The sequence below is a fragment of the Microcaecilia unicolor genome, chromosome 8, assembly GCF_901765095.1.
Source record: "Microcaecilia unicolor chromosome 8, aMicUni1.1, whole genome shotgun sequence".
NCBI lineage: Eukaryota > Metazoa > Chordata > Amphibia > Gymnophiona > Siphonopidae > Microcaecilia > Microcaecilia unicolor.
The window spans coordinates 28601857-28621082 of record NC_044038.1 but is presented as its reverse complement, the minus strand read 5'-3'; the positions used below and the strand labels follow the sequence as shown (position 1 = coordinate 28621082).

The window sequence follows — 19226 nt, the reverse complement described above, 5'->3', positions numbered from 1 at the left end:
AAAGTCACATTTTTACTTTAAGACATGTATTGGCTAAAAGGAAAGGTCAAAAGCTCTACCTGAACTTCATAAGCTAGAGATGCTTTCCCCATAGAACCAGGCTTAATTTTCATTCCTTTGAAATTTCCACAGACTTGCACCTGCACCAAAAGGAACTCAGTTAATAAAACTGGTTTTTGCAGTCTCTCATACCTCAGAAAATATTCCCGTTCAAATCAGAGAACAAAGACCACCAACACCTTCTCTTGTTTCCTTGAATACATGTCCCGATGAATCAAGGAGAAAATGCCTTTTCGGAACCATGATCTCTCCTTTGTCATCTTGTTGGCGGCCGAATATTTCCCCGAGACTGGAGTTGCTGTAAGCCTGCTGCTCTGAGCCCGTTCATTAGTCACAGGTCCCTCAGTCCTTTTGCTCTACCCTGAAATCCCCCCTCTGAATTAGCAGTGTTCCAAAGTCAATAAGGGAGATCAAGAGAAGGAAACAGTCACAGAAATGAACCACAAAAGGCGGCAGGTCACGATCACCAATCCGTGCAGTTATTTTGGTTTCTCTTCCAAACTTTAACTCTGTAAGTAGATCTCTTGGAGCAGTGGTTTAAGGACATACACTTAAGTCACAGTATTATCCTGGACCCTCCTCACAGAGCATAAGGACATGAAAGGAGCAAAAATCCTTTAAATATTGGGGCTGTTTCACTAAAGTTTAGCAGGGCCCATAGGAACAAAATGGGCCCTGCTGCAGATAACTGGAGCTAAGCTTTAGTAAAAGACCCCCCCCCCCCCCCCAACCAGTGGTGTGCTGGAGCAGGCTCTCAGAGGCTCGCAAGAGCCGGTTGTTAAGTTTTTAAGAATTTTGGGAGCCGGTTGTTAAAGTAGGGCCCTTCATGGCTACTTTAACAACTGGCTCCCAAAATGTGGGCTTGGGCACCCTGCTGAATTCTCTTTTACTTTGCTGGTGGGGATGCTGAGCCCTGCCAGCCAAGTAAATAGACTGCTGCTGTTTCCCGCTCCTTGTTTCCAGCTCTGAGCAGCAGTCCAGCATGTGTGAGAAGTTTCAGCATGCTGCTCAGAGCAAGACCTTGGGAGTGGTGGCAGTCCATTTATTGGCTGCCAGCAAAGGTATGCCTAGCATGCCCGCACGAAGGGAGGGAGGAAGAAGAGGCAAGTGTTGCCCACCCCCACCCCGGGCCACCCCTGGCCCTTCCAACTGCAGAGCTGGCTACGTCCGAAGAAAGAGCCTGTTGTTAAAAATTTACCAGCACACCCCTGCCCCCACCCCCTAGCCTCTTTGAAAATTTACTAGGCCTAAGCACCTAAATTTATATTCAAAATTTCACTAAACTCCTAAATTTAGGAGCGTAAAAACTGGGTGGCATCAGGGGTCAGGAAAAACATTTAAGGGCTTATTTCTGATTTTCAGCACTAGGCTCATAAAATCGAAGCAAATGAATGGCAGTCCTAAATTTAGAAGCATAACTTTTTTAAGCTCCTAAACTAAGATGAATTTTCAGTTGAACCTTAGGGGCCCTTTTACTAAAGGGCATTAAGCCCTTACCCCCTAATTCTATAAAAGGCGTTATGAGATGAACGCGTAAATTTTCATGTGCCCCCAAATTGTGCACGTATCTTAATTGAATAAAGAGCTTATTAGCACCAAAAATTGGTTTAACAAGCAACTATTGGTGTAACTTAGAATCAATTAACATGTACGCGTGTAAATTTATGCACCGGATTCAAAGACTAAATTCCACCTGCGTCCCGGAAAAGGGAGCACGGACATGCAAGGGTCATGGGCATGTCAGGGCAGATCGAGGGTGTGCTTTTTTGATTACACGCACAATAACAGAATTAGGCACAGGCATTTGAACCACTATAGAATAGCGCTCAGCAGGGGCGTAGCCAGACTTCGGTGGGAGGGGGGTCCAGAGCCCGAGGTGAGGGGGCACATTTTAGGCCCCCCCTGGTGCCGCCAACCCCCCCCCCCCCCGCTGCCACCACCAACAACAACTTTGACCCCCCCCCCACCCCTGCCAACGACCCTGCCAAGAGTCTCGACACCCCCTCCCGCCGCCAACCCTCCCCCGTCGTCGCCGTCGCCTACCTTTGCTGGCAGAGGACTCCAACCCCCCCGCCAGCTGAGGTCCTCTTCTTCTGGCCTTCCAGCGCAAGGCTTCGTTCTGTTTCTGTGAGTCTGACGTCCTGCACGTTGTACGTGCAGGACATCAGACTCACAGAAACAGAACGAAGCCTTGCACCGGAAGAAGAGGACCTCAGCTGGCGGGGGGGTTGGGGTCCCCCACCAGCAAAGGTAGCCGATGGCGACGGCGGGGGAGGGTTGGCGGCGGTAGGGGGGATCGAGAGGGTCGTCTGCAGGGGGGTCCAGGGACAAATCTACGGGGGCCCAGGCCCCCATGGCCCCACATAGCTACGCCACTAGTGCTGTGGGTTTTTTCCAGCGCCAATTTTTTAGGTACCATTTATAGAATTTACCCCTTAATGTGTAGTAAGTGCATGCCAACAGGCTACCGTAAAACACATTAAAACATTTCGTGGTATTTTGCCTGTTAATGCACAGTAACCTGCGTGTTGCCTATTTTTCAAAAATATTTTTTTGAGGGGAGTGTGTCATGCATAGCAAGTGGGCATGGAATCATTAACCAACCAATGGCATAGCTATGGGTGGGCCTGGGTGGGCACAAGCCCACCCATTCTTGGCTCTCTTCCTCCCTCTCCTCTGCAGCGTCCCGGCATCAGTGCTCCGATCTCTGAACCCTTTACCTCCCCGGTGTCGGTAAAGGCGTCCTCAGCGCCTGCACCGACTCATTCTTGCTCCTTGCGCTGGCCCCACAGGCTTCCATCTGAGGCGTTCTGCACGACAGGAAACAGGCAATGATGTCAGCAAGAGCGGGACATGGCTGATGGAAGCCTGCGGTGCCGGCACAAGCAAGCAGCGAGAATGAATCGCTGAAGGCACCGAGAATGCCTGTACCGACATCGGGGAGGCAGGGATGGAGTTCAGAGACAGTAGCACAGATACCGGGACGCCGTGGAGGAGAGGGAGAAGATGTGGGGTAGGTGAAAAAAACCCTCTATGTTCTTAAAAAATATCTCCGGCAAGATATTTGTGGTGTGGTTGGGGAGGGGGAGGGGGTACATGCGTGTGGAAGGACCCATCCAGTTTACCTCTGGGCCCATCCAAACTACCGAGTCTGGCTACGACTCTATAACCAGCTAGCATGTTAGAATGAGTGCACGCTAACTGGCGAACACAGGAGCACTTACTGCCTCCTAAATGAGAGGGTGGTGAACGCTTGGAATGCCCTCCCGCGGGAGGTGGTGGACATGAAAACGGTAACGGAATTCAAACATGCGTGGGATAGGCATAAAGGAATCCTGTGCAGAAGGAATGGATCCACAGAAGCTTAGCTGAAATTGGGTGGCAGGGGGAAGAGGGGTTGGTGGTTGAGAGGCTAGGATAGGGGAGGGCAGACTTATACGGGGTCTGTGCCAGAGCCGGTGATGGGAGGCGGGACTGGTGGTTGGGAGGCGGGAAATACTGCTGGACAGACTTATACGGTCTGTGCCCTGAAAAAGACAGGTACAAATCAAGGTAAGGTATACACATATGAGTTTATCGTGGGCACACTAGATGGACCGTGCAGGTCTTTTTCTGCCGTCATCTACTATGTTACTATGTTAAATGAGAAGCAGGAAGTGCTCCTGTGCCAACATTTTGCATGTACACACATACTCATGGCAACATTAGCGCACAGCCTTAAAAAAAAAAAAAAAAGGAAAATGTTTTTTTCAAGTGCCGCATTGAATCTAGGCTTAGCACGTGGGAAAGACTTGTGTTAACACACACTAATTACCCATACATTGTAAACCGCACTGAACCTGTAATCGAGCGGGAAAGAGCGGGATATAAATGCTATAAATAAATAAAAATAAATAACATTCTGATGCCCTATAGAAAAAGGGGCCCTTAGAGGCATATTTTCAAAGCACTTAGCCTTCCAAAGTTCCATAGAAACCTATGGAACTTTGGAAGGCTAAGTGCTTTGAAAATATGCCTCTTAGACTCCTAAGAGCCTGTATACTAAGGTGCATCTGCACGGTTAGCACACATTAATGATTAGCATGCACTAAAAACGCTAACGCGCCTCTAGTGCGGCTTAGTAAACAGAGTCCTAAGTCTGGCTGAAAATAAAGCACAAATTTAGAAGCCTAAATTCAGGAGCTCATAGTAACATAGTAAGAGACGGCAGATAAAGACCCGAACAGTCCATCCAGTCTGCCCAACAGTCACATTCATTATCAATTCAAATCTGAGCGCCTAAATTTTTGTTCCTATGTTTGGCTACTAAGTTTGTGCTCTATTTTCAGTCAACGTTAGGACCCTAAGTGGTCAATATTCAAAGTGAGTTAACTGGTTAAATGCCGTTGAATATCGTCTCTAAGCGCTAAAGCTGAAACTGGCTATTTTGTGGGCGGTCCGGGTCGGAGTCAAGCAGACTCAGCATTTAACCGGATAACTTAATTGGGCAAACAGCACCGCATAAATAGCAGAAAAATACCCAGATATCTAATGCCAGTACCCAGACATGGCCCAAAAGTGAATATCCCCTCACCTCGGGCTCTGGACCCCCCTCCCGCCGAAGTCTGGCTATGCCCCTGCATCAATTTAGGAATTTAGGGGCCCTTTTACAAAGCTGCAGTAAGACCGCAGCAAAAAATGGTGTACCTTGGGGCCCACTGAGGTATCCTGTGGTAATTTTGCAATGTCATGTGCTACAAAATAGGTGGCAGTAGGAGCTCATGCACCAATGTGAAGATTAGCATGTGGCCATTATTGGAAAAATTCATAAAATTGGCCATTTTACCTCAGCGATAAAAACAGCCTTAGAATGCAGGAATGACTCATGTAAGGGCACGTCAAGGTCACTTTTTCCCCCACTGTGAAATTTTTGAGAATACATTTAGGCCCTCAGCCCTGGTACATTTTAAAAGAGGCCATTTAAGGAGCATAACTCTCAGAGTCAGAAGCATAAAGCCTCTGAATAATTCGAGCCAATGTGTACAGGCAAGAGACATTCCCAAATGGTTGTTCTTAGGAAATCAAATAAATTCAGTTTTATCTTACCGTTTCTGTTTGGCCATAGCCTTCATAGATATCTAGTCCAGTTTGGGCTTTCCATTGTTCTATAACTTCAGGATTTATGGGTTCTCCTCCACCCACACAGTGCTTGAGACTCTTGAACTTGTAACTTTATAGATATGTAAAAGAAACACACAGGTTTTAACTTATTTTTTTTAACGAATGATTCACTGCAATGCCATCAGTTTGCTGTGAATATACAGAAATCAGATGCATAACCACAGAAAGTTGAGGCTGAAGTGGGCCTTGTGAAATCATCTGATCCTTCCATTGCCTCCACTCAATTATCCCAATTTAAACCCATTCTTTCTCATCTTGTCTCCAGAAGAGAAGGTTACCTTCTCCATTCCACCCCTTCTCTTCTCCCCATAACTGCCAGGGTATCAACTGAAAGGATCGTTGCATTGTATTATGGATTAATGTACACTGATATTGATATAGCCAAAATAATCAGAAATCCCTTTTCCAGGGCTCTGTTTTCTCAGGAGAACAAAATGTTTAGAAGCCACGATCATTAATTCCCTGAGGGTTCAACTTCTGAACAACAGATGCATTACATGCTCAGTGTTTATACAAAGCTTGTGGTTTATTCAAGAAATATTGTGATTCTTAGTTAGAATTTAACTTTTCCATAGAGTCTGTGGAACATTTGGCCCAGCAGTTTCCACCTGCTCCTTTGAACTTTCAGCTCAACCAGAAGGGCTATGGTGCCATGATCCTTTATACCAGTGGTTCTCAACCAGTGTTTCCCTTTAAACCTTATGTCGAACAGGGTCTCTCTATAGCCGAGGACCAAATGTATGTTACAACCCAATTTATTACTCAGGAACCTTCTTGCAATACCATAATGTATTCTTCTTTACCATATATGTACGCACATGATATATATATATATATATATATATATATATATATATATATATATATATATATATATATATATATATATATATTTATTTATTTATTTATTTATTTATTTATTTATTTATTTATTGCATTTGTATCCCACATTTTCCCACCTTTTTGCGGGCTCAGTGTGGCTTACAATATGATATGAATAATGGAAATACAATATGTTACAACTTGGTTATGGATTACATTGTGCAGAGTTATGCGAGACAATCGAAGTATCGTTAAGAATGTAACAATGGGACATAGACATTGAAACATTGGAAGGAGACAATGGGAAGCTTAAAGGGCAGAATTAAGACACAAAGAGGGGCATAATCGAACGAAAACGTCTATCTCCATGGGCGTTTATCTCTGAGAACGGGTCCGTGAAGGGGCGGACCGAACCGTATTTTCGAAAAAAATAAACGTCCATGTTTTATTCGACAATTTGTGAGCTGGGCGTTTTTGCTTTTCAGCGATAATGGAAAATGAAAGCGCCCAGCTCAAAAACGAATAAATCCAAGGCATTTGTTCGTGGGAGGGGCCAGGATTCGTAGTGCACTAGTCCCCCTCACATGCCAGGACACCAACCGGGCACCCTAGGGGGCACTTTTACAAAAACAAAAAGAAAGGTAAAAGAGCTCCCAGGTGCATAGCACCCTTCCCTTGTGTGTTGAGCCCCCCAAATCCCCCTCAAAACCCACTGCCCACAAGTCTACACCATTACTATAGCCCTAAGGGGTGAAGGGGGGCACCTACATGTGGGTACAGTGGGTTTGGGGGGGGGGGTTGGACGACTAAGCATTAAGCAGCACAATTGTAACAGGTAGGGGGGGGATGGGCCTGGGTCCACCTGCCTGAAGTCCACTGCACCCCCTAACAACTGCTCCAGGGACCTGCATACTGCTGCCAGGGAGGTGGGTATGACATTTGAGGGTGAAAATAAAAAGTTGTGAAACATCATTTTTTGTGGTGGGAGGGGGTTAGTGACCACTGGGGGAGTCAGGGGAGGTCATCCCCGATTCCCTCTGGTGGTAATCTGGTCATTTAGGGCACTTTTTGGGGCCTTATTCGTGAAAAAACAGGGTCCAGGAAAAGTGCCCTAAATTCTAGCTACAAACGCATACTTTTTTTCCATTATCGGTGAAAGGCGCCCATCTCTGTTCGGGTGATAACCATGCCCCAGTCCCGCCTTCACCACGCTTCCGACACGCCCCCGTCAACTTTGTACGCTTCCGCGATGAAGTGCAGTTGAAAACGTCCAAGTTCGGCTTTCGATTATACCATGTTATTCGTTTTTGTGAGATAAATGTCCATCTCCCGATTTAGGTCGGAACTTGGACGTTTTTCTCGTTCGATTATAAGCAGGAAAGACATATGGTGTACATCTTTCTGTGAGTAAATGTATGAGTGATGTGAGATTACAGGGGATGAGAAATCAGAAGTGGATATATGGCGCATTGAAGATTAGTGAGTGTGGACTCTATGTGTTTTGGCTCTTTCCGTAAATTTTTTCGAAAAGATGGGTCTTCAATAATTTGCGGAAGGAAGCTTGTTCGTGAATTGTTCTTAGGTTGCGCGGCAGTGTATTCCAAAGCTGCGTGCTCATGTAGGAAAAGGTTGACGCGTGTAGAGTCTTGTATTTCAAGCCCTTGCAATTAGGGAAGTGGAGGTTGAGGCATGTTCGGGATGATCTTTTAGCGTTTCTGGGTGGCAGGTCTATCAACTCGGACATGTAGGCTGGAGCTTCGCCATAAATGATCTTGTGGACTAAGGTGCATACTTTAAAAGTGACGCATTCCTTAAGTGGAAGCCAGTGTAGTTTCTCTCGTAATGGTTTTGCCCTTTCATATTTTGGTTTTCCGAAGATGAGTCTGGCCTGCTGTATTCTGGGCTGTTTGGAGTTTCCATGATCTGCTCCATATATATAATGTTCCATGTATGTTACCATGAATGTATGCACCTTAACGCAATACCATCTGTAATCCTGTTAACCGGAAATGGCAACCGCCAATAGGCAAATGTAAGCCACATTGAGCCTGCAAATAGGTGGGGAAATGTGGGATACAAATGCTACAAATAAATAAATAAATCCATAACTGGTCCCTATTTCTGTTTCTTGACTACTCTGCTGTCATCAGTCCCAAATGGGAGTGCTGCAGGTCTGTTGTCCATATTTTCTGTTTGCTACATAGTTTCCAAATAGCATTTTGCAGGTTTTTGTGCTACTTCACAGTATCTAGCAATAGAGGGATTTTGTGCTGCTGTTACTGAGATGACACCAGAATTTGAAAATATATTTGTTTTGTTTGATAAGCTGCATAGACCCTTGCATGGATAAAAGTTTCCTGACTTGATAGTAAGGTTATTCTTAATCTGCATACTACACTCACTGTTCACTAATGCATCAATACATCCACTTCTGAACTCTCATCCCCCGTAGTCTCACCTCACTCATACCCTTAATCACAGAAATATGTATACCATACATAATGCCCTTTTAACCTCCCGCTGTCTCCTTCCAATGTTTCAAGGTTTGGTTCCAGTGTTTATATTCCTTAACAACACTTTGATTGTCTCGTATTACTCTTCACAATGTAATCCATAACCAAGTTGTAACAAATTGTATTTCCATCATTCATATCGTATTGTAAGCCACACTGAGCCCGCAAAAAGGTGGGAAAATGTGGGATACAAATGCAATAAATAAATAAATAAATAAATAATACTATCCCACATGTAATAACTCTTGAGTTTTATAAACTGTTAAAATTAAAGTAAGTCCTATCTACTATAATAAAACTCACCCTCAACGTTCTGAGGACACTGACGTCAGTGAAGCCAAGCCCTGACTTCCTTCAAAAAGGTTCGAAGGTTCGTGGTGGTGAAGCCACCAAAATGGCTCTGGGCCCCGCCCTCGAGGGCGGAGCTATGGCAGGACAACGAAGGGGTTGACAGGGAGGGAGGCAGGAAATCGCTCCAGGCCCCGCCCTCGCCTCAAACGTCATGATGTTGGGGGCGGAGCAATGGCAGAACAACGAAGGGGTTGGCCGGGGGGGGGGGGTGTTGGCGACGAAAACCTTGCTAGCGCCCGTTTCATTTGCTCAGAAACGGGCCTCTTTTACTAGTATAAGAATATTTTATATTTCCCTTTCATCATTTTTAAGAATGAAATATTTAGGAGTTTTGTGGGAATTCTTTTCCCTATTTCTATGAGGATATAGTTTTAACTGGGTGCCAAGTGCTGAGTGCCAATTTTATAACTGCATCTGTGTGCCAAGATGCCATTATAAAATGCTAGCATAAGTGGGCATCGATGTGCCTGAAGTTAGATGTGAACAGTTACGCCAGGTCAATACGAAGTATAAAATGCTTGTGTTTGCCTGTTCCATGGTATGTGCATAACTTATAGAGTTCTTCAGGTTATGTGTGTAAGATGCAGACATGCCCATTCCTCTACTATGCTCCGCCCACATGTACACTTCCTTGTAGTTACGCACTAATGCACTTACTCACCATTTTATTGAATGGCACCTAGTGGACATATACGCGCGTAAGTCAGAAGCCCTAAGGTACATAAGTATGACCATTAGGTGTCGCCATTCAGCAGTGGATGAGACTCCACTATTCTCCACTCCAGGTCCTGTGAATGTTGCCTCTGCCATATACCCAGCCCTGGCCAGCTCAGGGGCTGATGTGGAAAGATGCATTAGAGCCATGCGCTAATGGCTTAACACCAGTGGCATGCTGAGAACGGGGCAATGGGGGCAGTCCGTCCCGGGTGCACGCTACAGGGGGGGGTGCAGGGAGCAGCAGTATTCCAGCTATATGCTTTGCTATAAAGTGGTGTGTACACATGGACAGAGCCTGGTGTGTAATTATACATGTAAATTATAGAATGCTGTAATTTGCATGCCTGTTATAACAATATGTGTGTGAGCATTTACATTAGCTCTATGGCTGGTTTATTTATTTATTTATTTGGATTTTGCTCACACCTTTTTCAGTGGTAGCTCAAGGTCAGTTACATTCAGGTACACCAGTGGTGTACCAAGAGTGGGGTGGTGGGGGTGGTCCGCCCCGGGTGCACGCTGCAAGGGGGTGCAGACAGCAGCCTTGCGGCTGTCGGCTCCACCAGTTCCCTGCTCCCTCTGACATCACTTCCTGTTCTGGGGCAGGGAACCGGCGAAGCCAACAGCCGCTCTTTGCAAACCCAGAGGGTAAAAGCGATGCGCTTGGGGGTGGAGGTGATGCGCTGGAGGGGGGGATGATCTGCCACAGGTGGCAGCCAACCTAGGAACGCCACTGAGGTACACTGGGTATTTCCCTATGCCTGGAGAGCTCACAATCTAATTTTGTACCTGAGACAATGGAAGGTTAGGTAACTTGCCCAACATCACAAGGAGCAGCAGTGGGATTTGAACCAGGAACTCCTAGATATTCAGCCTGTTGCTCTAACCACTAGGCTATTCCTTCACTTTGTATGGTCACGCTTAGAGACATGCATGTTACGTTTATTTATTTAAAATATTTATTAACTGCACTATCCACAGTTCTAGGCGGTGTACATAATAACACACATAAAATAGTAAACAAACAAAAACAGACAAACCAGTACAACAAATTCACAATAAACGTAAAACATACTCAGTATTCTCAGTTTGTATTCTATAAAGTGGGGACCTACTTTACTTTTCCTTATAGAATAGGCACAAATAGGTGCCTTCTTGGTGCAATGTGCTGCTGCGGCAGGCAACTGGGCAGAGCCTCTGGACCTTCGGGCACTGCCTGGTTGACCGAATGCTCAGCCTGGCAGAGGCTGGTGTTTATGCTTACGGCCAAGCAATGGCAGTTAAGAGCAGAAATTCTGGGAATGCCCTGACCCACCCATGACCACGCTCTCCTTTGGAGTTGCACGCTATGAAAATTTAATGCATATGTTACGGCATAGGGCAGATCCACATGTAACTCGCAATGACTGCCAATTAAGTGCTTGTTAATGCCAATTACTGATTGTTATCACTGATTTAGCTAATTACTTAAGATCCTCTTGCAAAATTGAGCACCTAAATTTGGGTGACCTATATAGAATTTCTTTGTGTTTTAGTATTTCACTTTAGTTTACTAAAAACTTTCATTTTCCAGTCAAATGAATTTGTAGTCAGTAAGAAGTTGCACTGAATGCAGGAATTGATAGGGATATTTTAAGTTAATCATTTCAACATTCAGGGCTTACCTGCTAAGATCCTGCAGCACCAACATTCGATAGACAGTTGGAGCACAGCACAATGTTGTTACAGGAAATCTGGAGAGAGTCTATAATATTAAAACACTATCTCATAATACAATTGGAAAACATGTTTCACCTGCTAATAAAGCTATAAAGCTTTAAAATAAATTAGTCCATGACTTGGCATGTTATCCTTTAGGAATGAGCTTGATTAGAGTGTTAGACTTCATATTCCCATTAGGTCCCTGTGATCGGAATCTATGGGGTGTTGGAGATTCTGCATTATATTGAGGCTAGATTAGCTGTGACCAAGGCACAAGCTTTTTTGATAGTAGAACCTGTGAGGTGGAATTGTTTAGCTCATGAATTATGGAATGGGCAAGATTTTAGACTCCATGACAAACTAAGGGGCTCATTTTCAAAATAAAAAAAACGCCCACAAAATGTTATAAGGTGGCAGAAGGACGATTTCCTCTCAAAAACATCCAAGTTACAATTTTCAACACCCTGATGTTAGATGTTTTGCTCCACAGTTCGTCCAAATTTCAAGGTGGTGTGCTTTTAGGCAGGATATAGACGGCACCAAAATACAATTGTCCTTCTGCAATAATGGAACAAAATGGAAACGTCTAGGACCAAAATTAAGACTTTTTGACTAGACCTGTTTCAATAACGACTAAGTGACCAAAAGGTGCCCTAAGTGACCAAGAGAGGCATTTTCAAAAGGGACGTCCAAGTTGTGATTTGGACATCCTTGCAAAACAGCGAAATCCAGGGGCACGGAAACCCATATTTTCGAAACAAGATGGACGTCCATCTTTCGTTTCAAAAATACCGTCAAAGACGTCTAAATCCTTAAATTTGGACATCCCTAGATTTGGACATCTCTAGACATGGACGTTTCTGACTTTTGGCAATTTTCGAAACCAAAAACGTCCCTGTCAAAAACATCCTAATGCAAGCCATTTGGGCATGGGAGGAGCCAGCATTTGTAGTGCACTGGTCCCCCTGACATGCCAGGACACCAACTGGGCACCCTAGGGGGCACTGCAGTGGACTTCATAAATTGCTCCCAGGAACATAGCTCCCTTACCTTGTGTGCTGAGCCCCCCAAAATCCACTAACCACAACTGTACACCACTACCATAGCCCTTACGGGTGAAGGGGGGCACCTAGATGTGGGTACAGTGGGTCGGTGGTGGGTTTTGGAGGACTCGCTGTTTCCTCCACAAATGTAACAGGTAGGGGGTTATGGGCCTGGGTCCGCCTGTCTGAAGTGCACTGCAGTACCCAATAAAACTGCTCCTGGGACTTGCATGCGCTGTCATGGACATGAGTATGACATCTGAGGCTGGCATAGAAGCTGGCACGACATATTTTTAAAGATGTTTTTTGAGGGTGGGAGGGGGTTAGTGACCACTGAGGGAGTAACGGGGGGTCATCCCCGATTCTCTCCAGTGGTCATCTGGTCATTTCGGGCACCTTTTTGTGCCTTAGTCATACGAAAAAGAGGTCTGGGTGAAAACATCCAAGTGTTCGTCAGGGACGTCCTTGTTTTTTTCGATTATGGGTCAAGGACGTCCAAATGTTAGGCACGTCCAGGTCCCACCTTTGCTACGCCTCTGACACGCCCCCTTGAACTTTGGCCGTCCTCGCGACGGACTGCAGTTGGAGACGTCCTAAATTGGGTTTCAATTATACCGATTTGGACATCCCTAGGAGAAGGGCGTCCATCTTCCAATTTATGTCAAAAGATGGACGTCCTTCTCTTTCGAAAATGAGCCCACAAATGACCACTGGAGGCATTAAGACATAAACCCCCCTTACTCCTTACATAGCCTTTGCTAAAATGGTACATGCAGCACGTCACGTGTTATTTAGACCCAGTTCCATCTTGATTGCCATGCCTCATCATGGTCTCCTTCCTTTGGCCAGGCTGTTAATGAACAAAAACCTCTCCAGTGGAGACTTCCCAACATCTTGGAAACATGCCCTGGTATGCCCAATACTTAAGCTGCCTTCTTCAGACCCTACACTAGCATCTAATTATCTTCCAGACTCCAATCCATGTTTTATATCCAAATTTGCAGGCAGAATTGTCTTCCAACAGCTATTCCAGCATGTCAATCAGGTTAACATTCTACAACCCCACCAGTCCAGTTGTCAGTTAAGGCATAGTACAGAGACAATTATAACAGCTCTACTTAGTGGCCTTCACTCTGCACTTGACAATGGTACGATAGTTCTACTAGTTTCACTTGATCCATCAGCTGCTTTTCATCTTGTTGGTCATTCTCTTTAGCTTCCACGACTGGCTAATACAGGTACATCTGGTACTGTTTTCTAATGGTTCACTTCTTTCTTAAGTGGCTGGACTTTCACTGTTTTGTTCCCCTCCTTGCTGTCCTCTACTCATCAGATGTATTTTCCTGAGCCTTCTAGCAACCCTGACACATGATTTTAGAATGCCCACCTTTTATTAAACTGCTAATATCCTATTGATTCATTATTAGATGTTGTCGCCTAATTTCTCAGTTGTTTTTGTTCCCCTCCCCCCCGCCCCCCAATGCCAAACTAGCAAAGTAAATAAGTCACTGTGACAACATCGGGAAGATAACCAGTTATGTTTCAAAGATCACAAAGATAACCGATTACATGTCGACACATAAAACCAGTTATCTTTGCGATCTTAGAAACATAACTGGTTATGTGCCAGCTTTCTAAAAATCTTTATTCTATACATTTTTTTAATAGACCACTATACTGAACGTACCCAATGCATAAACATCCATTTCTCTGTATTTTAGAACAGGCTCTATGTCAGCAGATTCGGTTGTAAAATACAGCAATCTGTATTTCTTAATTCTTACTTCTATGACCTATCTACAACTTTTTTTGCCTGGAAGTTTTCTTCTGCTCCTTTGGGCCTGTAGTTAATCGGAAGCAGCTTCTATTGGCTACCGTTTTCCTCATTTTTATAACCCTCTCCTATCCCAGTCATTGCAGTTACAGTCCTTGATCAGGGGCCATAGACAATGGCACCCTCTGGAAGCCATTCTATATGCACATGGGCTCTAGCCAGTAGATGTCACTGTTGAGCAACAACCAGAACTCTCTGCCCCCCTCCCCCCCCCACCGAAGCTCCTGCATCCTCAGACCCAGCAACCCAGGGAGCAAAGTCAAGTTTATTTATCAAACCAGCCCCTCTGTTTACTAAGACACACTAGTGGCTGCCATGCGCTAATGCCAACACAGCCCATTCACTTTGCCATACGGCTTAATAAACAGGGGTACAGGTTTTTTGCTTGTATACTTCTTGTAGTTACATAACCTTCTGAATGTCTCTGAGATTGCAAATAAGCAGCATAATTTTGATGAATCATCAATCAAATGAAAGCAAAAATGCTGTTAAAATTCAAACATTTGTACAAGTGGTCTGAAATATTTCTTTTCTAAAACTGTAAACTCAAACCACAAGAAACAAAAAATCACAATCCTGAGAAGAAAAACTTTAAGATTATGTAGTAGCAAAAGCAAAATATCAGAAAGGGCCCCCTAGAGTACAGAGAATCCACCTTAGATGATATAGAAGTAGCTTTAAGTGGGCTCTGGCCTTCCCTGGAGCTACTTGGACAGAATTTATGCCACCGAGGCTCTGCATCCTCTGAGGTAGGCATTCATGCCAAAACAAAGACCATGTTTGACTTTTGAGAATTTACTGGAACTGCTCTGAAGAGCAATTTACGCTGGGAAGTCAATAATTTTATTAAAAAAAAACTTTTAGTTTATATTTTAATTATTTTGAAGGCTTTCCTTTTTTGTAGAAAAAAATTCTCTAAGTTTATCGAATCTCAAAATTATAAAATTTCACTTGAGCTCTGAGTTGCATATGAGAATCCCTGTTTTTCAGTATCATGGGTTTACAACTTTACAAAAACATTTTCTTGCGTGTACATACGGCAATTAACTGATGATTCTGTACCTAAGCATGGTGCAGAAATATTTCATATTTTAGACTCATTGGATTGAATCTTACTTCTAGCATAGTTGTTGCCTCAAATCGTGGCATGCCATGAACAAAGACACAGGATCCCTGAATCCATGGCGCAAACACACAACTCCAGGCAGACTTTGCCCAGCCTGTGTCTGAGGTATTCCACATTATGTCTGAAGGGGTTAAATCCAACCAGTACCTGATAATGCAGATAAAAGGGCAGTCATTATAAGAGAAAGCTAAATGAAAAAAATCAGAAAGTTAAACAAATACAACAAAATGCTACATAAAAACATAGAAAATAAGGATCCTTTGATGCCCATTTCAATAGTAACATATCATAGTAACATAGTAGATGACGGCAGAAAAAGACCTGCACGGTCCATCCAGTCTGCCCAACAAGATAAACTCATATGTGTATACCTTACCTTGATTTGTACCTGTCTTTTTCAGGGCTCAGACCATATAAGTCTGCCCAGCACTATCCCCTCCTCCCAACCACCAGCCCTGCCTCCCACCACCGGCTCTGGCACAGACCATATAAGTCTGCCCAGCACTATTCCCCGCCTCCCCACCACCAGTCCCGCCTCCCACCACTGGCTTTGGCACAGACGTATAAGTCTGCCCACCACTATCCTCACTTCCCAACCACCAACCCCTCTTCCCCCACACCGGCTCCGCCACCCAATTTCGGCTAAGCTCCTGAGGATCCATTCCTTCTGCACAGGATTCCTTTATGTATATCCCACGCATGTTTGAATTCCGTTACTGTTTTCATCTCAATCATGTTGCATGCCGTAGGCTGCAGTTCGTCTCTGGTTCCTCCCCACTTTTTCACACCGAGGAATTCTCTGTGAATCCGGTCTTTCTGTTTCCATACCGCCACATATGCACCAGCCTTTCCTTACATAAGTACATACAGTAAGTACATAAGTAATGCCATACTGGGAAAAGACCAAGGGTCCATCGAGCCCAGCATCCTGTCCACGACAGCGGCCAATCCAGGCCAAGGGCACCTGGCAAGCTTCCCAAACGTACAAACATTCTATACATGTTATTCCTGGAATTGTGGATTTTTCCAAGTCCGTTTAGTAGCGGTTTATGGACTTGTCCTTTAGGAATCCGTCCACCCCTTTTTAAACTCTGCTAAGCTAACCGCCTTCACCACTTTCTCCGGCAACGAATTCCAGAGTTTAATTACACGTTGGGTGAAGAAAAATTTCTCCGATTTGTTTTAAATTTACTATACTGTAGTTTCATCGCATGCCCCCTAGTCCTAGTATTTTTGGAAAGCGTGAACAGACGCTTCACATCCACCTGTTCCACTCCACTCATTATTTTATATACCTCTATCATGTCTCCCCTCAGCCGTCTCTTCTCCAAGCTGTATAGCACTAGCCTCCTTAGTCTTTCTTCATAGGGAAGTCGTCCCATCCCCGCTATCATTTTAGTCGCCCTTCGCTGCACCTTTTCCAATTCTACTATATCTTTCTTGAGATGCGGCGACCAGAATTGAACACAATACTCAAGGTGCGGTCGCACCATGGAGCGATACAACGGCATTATAACATCCTCACACCTGTTTTCCATACCTTTCCTACAGAAACAGATATCCTTCCATCTACCCCTCTGGAGCTTTATACGTTGATCTCCTCTTCTAAAAAAACAGAGTATTCTTTTCTCCCAAAAAATATCTGCATCCTGACACTTGATTTATAACCTGTTTTAATTGATTGTACACTGCAATATGTATTATGTACAAATGATATTTGAGCTATCCGGCTGCCTCTATCATATCACAGAAACAGAAAATATAACAGTAGATAAAGTCCATTTAGAGGGGCATAATTGAACGAAAACGCCTATCTCCATGGGCGTTTATCTCCGAGAACGGGTCCGTGAAGGGGCGGACCCAACCGTATTTTTGAAAAAAATAGACGCCCATATGTTATTCGCTAATTTGTGAGCTGGGCGTTTTTGTTATTCAGTGATATTGGAAAATGAAAGCGCCCAGCTCAAAAACGAATAAATCCAAGGCATTTGTTCGTGGGAGGGGCCATGATTCGTAGTGCACTAGTCCCCCTCACATGCCAGAACACTAACCGGGCACCCTAGGGGGCACTTTTACAAAACAAAAAAAAAAGGTAAAAGAGCTCCCAGGTGCATAGCACCCTTCCCTTGTGTGTTGAGCCCCCCAAATCCCCCTCAAAACCCACTGCCCACAAGTCTATACCATTACTATAGCCCTAAGGGGTGAAGGGGGGCACCTACATGTGGGTACAGTGGGTTTGGGGGGGTTGGACGACTAACGCATTAAGCAGCACAATTGTAACAGGTAGGGGGGGGATGGGCCTGGGTCCACCTGCCTGAAGTCCACTGCACCCCCTAATAAGTGCTCCAGTAACCTGCATACTGCTGCCAGGGAGGTGGGTATGACATTTGAGGGTGAAAATAAACAGTTGTGAAACATCATTTTTTGTGCTGGGAGGGGGTTTGTGACCACTGGGGAAGTCAGGGGAGGTCATCCCCGATTCCCTCCAGTGGTCATCTGGTCATTTAGGGCACTTTTTGGGGCCTTATTCGTGGAAAAACAGGGTCCAGGAAAAGTGGCCTAAATTCTCGCTGAAATCGCATATTTTTCTTCCATTATCGGCGAAAGGGCGCCCATCTCTGTTCGCCCGATAACCACGCCCCAGTTCCGCCTTCGACACGCCTTCGACACGCCCCCGTCAACTTTGTCCGCATCCGCGACGGAGTGCAGTTGAAAGCGTCCAAATTCAGCTTTTGATTATACCGCGTTATTCGTTTTTGTGAGATAAACGCCCATCTCCCGATTTAGGTCGGAACTTGGGCGTTTTTCTCGTTCGATTATAAGCAGGACTGTCTGCCTAGTTTCACTCCTGATCTCCTCTCCACTAGGACACTTATCTCTAGGTCCTTATATTTCCTATCAAATGGTTTTCAGGCTGCTTTCTCTGAGCTGCCTCCAGCCTGACTGTATGCTCCATGGATATGGCCACAGTAAGTAAGCTCAAAATATCACTGATGTACAAGATTTATGGCCTGGATTTGGAAAAGAATAAACTAATTGGCCTATCCTTTCTTTCTGATAAGTTTCTCTGTACTGTTTTGCCCCTAGAATAAAGTAAGGGGGGGGGGGGGAAGCCTTCAGTGCACAACCAGCTTTGGCCCCAATACCTGACTGTTCATAGAGTCACTGGGAGAAAAGACAGCACAGATTGCAGCATGCTCTGCTTGCATTTCTTAGCATCACTGATTACATTATAAATGCATAAAGAAAGCTTTATCTTTACCATAGAAGTGTTTCTCAACCCAGACCTAGGGGTACACCCAGCCAGTCAGGTTTTTCAAGATATCCATAATAAATATGCATGAAATAGTTTTGCAGACCAAGAAGGCAGTGCATGTATTTGAATTCCAGTGCCGTTAAATGTGTATATTTTTGATACTGTTTCACGGTAGTTCCATTATTAGGTTTCAATTTACTGTTTTCAAGTTTACTGCATTTATGTTTATTCTTGGTTATTTTACTATTGTTATGCTGTTAACAAAATTGTAAGCTTTATGTTAAATTGTACCTGAAGTACAACACCTTGGGTGATTTTTTTTTTTATTACATTTGTACCCTGCGCTTTCCCACTCATGGCAGGCTCAATGCGGCTTACATATTATATACAGGTACTTGTTTGTACCTGGGGCAGTGGAGGGTTAAGTGACTTGCCTAGAATCACAAGGAGCTGCCTGTGCCTGAAGTGGGAATTGAACCCAGTTCCCCAGGACCAAAGTCCACCACCCTAACCACTAGGCCACTCCTCCACCTGTTGCTACTATTTGAGATTCTACATGGAATGTTGCTGTTCCACTAGCAACATTCCATGTAGAAGTCGGCCCTTGCAGATCACCAATGTGGCTGCACAGGCTTCTGCTTCT

At 44.6% G+C, this 19226-nt stretch overlaps 1 protein-coding gene across 1 annotated transcript in view; it reads right to left on the bottom strand.

Moving 5' to 3' along the window:
• Positions 1-19226, bottom strand: part of LOC115476411 (acyl-coenzyme A synthetase ACSM3, mitochondrial-like) — a 64934-nt gene that overhangs the window by 15814 nt on the left and 29894 nt on the right. The window contains 4 exon segments of the mRNA XM_030212781.1: positions 60-140; positions 5146-5269; positions 11288-11367; positions 15318-15474. Coding sequence (XP_030068641.1) covers positions 60-140; positions 5146-5269; positions 11288-11367; positions 15318-15474 — 442 coding nt within the window.